This window comes from Microtus ochrogaster, linkage group LG1, assembly GCF_000317375.1.
Source record: "Microtus ochrogaster isolate Prairie Vole_2 linkage group LG1, MicOch1.0, whole genome shotgun sequence".
In the NCBI taxonomy this organism is placed as follows: domain Eukaryota; kingdom Metazoa; phylum Chordata; class Mammalia; order Rodentia; family Cricetidae; genus Microtus; species Microtus ochrogaster.
The window spans coordinates 3,282,281-3,285,582 of NC_022027.1; the positions used below are offsets into that span (position 1 = coordinate 3,282,281).

Consider the following 3,302-nt stretch of genomic DNA (forward strand, 5'->3'; position numbering starts at 1 on the left):
TTTGGAGCCTGTCCTGGAACTACCTGTGTAGACCAGGCTGGTCTCGAACTCACAGAGATCCGCCTGCCTTTGCCTCCCGAGTGCTGGGATTAAAGGCGTGCGCCACCACCGCCCTGCTAAAGGTGTCTCTTAAGACAGCAGAGGATCATGGGTTAGGCTGCCTTCCACTGGAACCAAGCATCCTCAGATGCTTATCTTTTCTTCATTTTGTTGATTTTTAAAAATAATTTTAATTTTTTTCCAGACAGAGTTTCTCTGTTTTGCCCTGGCTGTCCTGGAACTCTCTCTGTAGACCAGGCTGGCCTCGAGCTCACAGAGATCCGCCTGCCTCTGCTTCTCGAGTGCCGTGATTAAAGGCGTGCACCACCACCTTTCTAGTACATTTCTTTATGGGCTTCACAGAGTTTCAATACAGACCTATCTTGCCCCTCAAGGAGATTTATCTATGCACTGTCGTGCTCACAGAATTGAGTTAGTTACTACCAGAATAAGTTTTCACCAAATTGTGCCATACTTAAATATGCCTAAAATAAATGGCTCCGTGGGTGAGACTCGAGAAGTCTGAAGCATCTCTGGCTACGGTGTCGCACTGAGCAGAGCTGCCTTCCTGCTTCCTGTGGGTCACCTCTCTGCAGGCCTGGGAAGGTCGCAGACACTGATGTCATCAAAGGCATGGGCGTTGCAGCAATGTTCATCCAATTTTCAGCCACAGGGGATGGGGCTAGAGAGGGAGGGAGGGAAGGCAATTGGGCTGCAGGAAGAGTAGGATATGCAAACGACCTGAGGCCATGATGGGTCATCTCTGGTGCATTTTGAGAGAGCTGGGAGGTGGTGCCAGGAGAGTGGCCTGGGTTGGATGGTGACAGCAATGTGGCAGGAAACTGCAGGACCAGCACTAGTGCTGAGGCCATGTGGCTGCCGCTCACCGGGTCCCACAGGTACAGTGACTTGTGAGGAACCCAATAGCCGGATGCATCATTTCGTGGGGAGCCTTGAGTGGAACAACAGGAAGTACTCGCTGGACATCGGGAACCTCCTCCTACGTGGCTGCAAAATCCGCAACACAGACACCTGCTACGGCCTGGTCATCTACGCTGGTACAGCACATTGGGCTTCTGCATGGGGAACTAAGGGAGAACTGTGAAGCTGGTGAGGGACCTCAAAGCCTACATGATGTGGGCCCTGGGTGCTGTCAGATGGGCTAGTGGTCAGCACCCTGGTTGAATGGGTGGATGGGTGGATGGATGGATGGCTGGATGAATGGATGGATGGATGGGTGGATGGATGGATGGGTGGGTGGATGGGTGGATGGATGGATAGGTGGGTGGATGGATGGATGGATGGATGGATGGATGGATGGATAGGTGGATGGATGGGTGGGTGGATGGGTGGATGGATGGATGGGTGGGTGGATGGGTGGATGGATGGGTGGGTGGATAGATGCATGGGTGGATTGGTGCATGGGTGGATGCATGGATAAGTGGATGGGTACATGCATGGACGTTTGAATGTTATGAGGTAGATAACAGATGGGAATAAATCTTGCAGGTTTAGACACGAAGATCATGAAGAACTGTGGGAAGATTCATATGAAGAGAACCAAGCTGGACCTGCTGATGAACAAGCTGGTGATCTGGGTAAGGCGTCCGGGAGAGCCTGTGGGGACTTCCGATGAGGAAGGCGATGGCTTCCGGGTCCCCTGTGGCCTCCTCATCCTCCGTCCATCCTCCCTCCTTTTCCTCCTGTTTTTTTTTTTTCTAAAAATTCTGTGCTAATTTTGTTTTGTTTTGTTTTTCGAGACAGGGTTTCTCTGTGGTTTTGGAGCCTGTCCTAGAACTAGCTCTTGTAGACCAGGCTGGTCTCGAACTCACAGAGATCCGCCTGCCTCTGCCTCCCGAGTGATGGGATTAAAGGCGTGCGCCACCATCGCCCGGCTTCTGGGCTAATTTTGAACTTTCCTCCAGCCTGAACCGAGTGCTAAGGTGACAGGCCTACCCTGGGCTCCTTTTGTATTGTGCTTTATGGTAGCCCAGATGCAGGAGGATCAGGACTCAGAGGCCACCTTGGATTAAAGAGAAAGAGCCCCGAAGCCAGACGAGGACTTGGAGAGCCCTCTTGCTGTCTTGTCCTCCCTTAGCCCGGGCAGCCCCTGGGTAAATCCCCTCGTGCAGGTCCTCCACCCGTCTCCGTCCACTCCACAGATCTTCATATCCCTCGTGATTGTGTCCCTGCTGCTAACACTGGGCTTCGCCTTCATGGTGAAGGAATTCAAAGGCAAACACCACTACGTGTTGGCACTGCATGCGCGCACAGAGGCCGTGGAGTCTTTCTTCATTTTCTGGGGCTTCCTCATCCTGCTGAGCGTCATGGTGCCCATGGCCATGTTCATCATGTAAGCTTCAGGGCAGGCCTGGGGGGTCCCTGTCCACAGGGTGTGGAACTTGGAGCAAAACTGACTTGAACGTGGGTTGGCCATTCGCAGTGCTGAGTTCATCTACCTAGGCAACAGCTTTTTCATCAACTGGGACCTTAATATGTACTACGAGCCCCTGGACATGCCGGCTAAGGCCCGTAGCACCAGTCTGAACGACCAGCTGGGGCAGGTGCAGTACATCTTCTCCGACAAGACGGGGACGCTCACCCAGAACATCATGACTTTCAAGAAGTGCTGTGTCAATGGCTGCATCTATGGTGACGCCCCCAGCCACGCCCCCCAGCTTCCTAGTGAGGGTGCCCTGGGGATCTGCTAATGAGCATCTGAGCTCAGAACCAGACCAATGGCCACGTGGTCCCAAGGTGTCCCCTGGAAGTCTGAAGTTGAAGCAGGAACCGGGGGATCCTACGTGTGGCTTCCTGGGGAAGCCAAATCCTGAAGCAGGTTTCTTCCCCAGATTCGGATGATGAGCATGGGATTCTCCGGAAGGTGAGCCCTGTGGAACCTACCTCGCTGCCGCTGTAGCAGCCTAGTAGGCCTAGGTGAGGTGAGTGCCAGATCACCTAACCCTGCCTGCACCCTGCCATCTCCCAGCGCAACCCATATGCCTGGAACCCGTTCGCCGACGGCAAACTCCAGTTCTACAATAAGGAGCTGGAACACATAGTGCAAGGCCAGCAGGACACAGTCGTACAGGAGTTCTGGCGTCTGCTCGCCATCTGCCACACTGTGATGGTACACGAGGATGACAGTGAGTGGCCAGGCAGCCTGCTCTCCGCCTGCTGCCTCCATCCAAGGGGCTGGGAGATGACCCCTTCTCACCCCTCCCCTCCCCTCCCCTTCTCATCCCACCCCACCCCTCCCCTTC

At 54.1% G+C, this 3,302-nt stretch overlaps 1 protein-coding gene across 1 annotated transcript in view; it reads left to right on the top strand.

Moving 5' to 3' along the window:
• The window catches only part of Atp8b3 (ATPase phospholipid transporting 8B3), a 21,604-nt gene that overhangs the window by 8,664 nt on the left and 9,638 nt on the right, over positions 1-3,302 (top strand). Inside the window, exons 11-16 of the mRNA XM_026785226.1 lie at positions 939-1,097; positions 1,549-1,637; positions 2,202-2,392; positions 2,483-2,691; positions 2,892-2,923; positions 3,029-3,185. Coding sequence (XP_026641027.1) covers positions 939-1,097; positions 1,549-1,637; positions 2,202-2,392; positions 2,483-2,691; positions 2,892-2,923; positions 3,029-3,185 — 837 coding nt within the window. The remainder of the gene's footprint in view (positions 1-938; positions 1,098-1,548; positions 1,638-2,201; positions 2,393-2,482; positions 2,692-2,891; positions 2,924-3,028; positions 3,186-3,302) is intronic.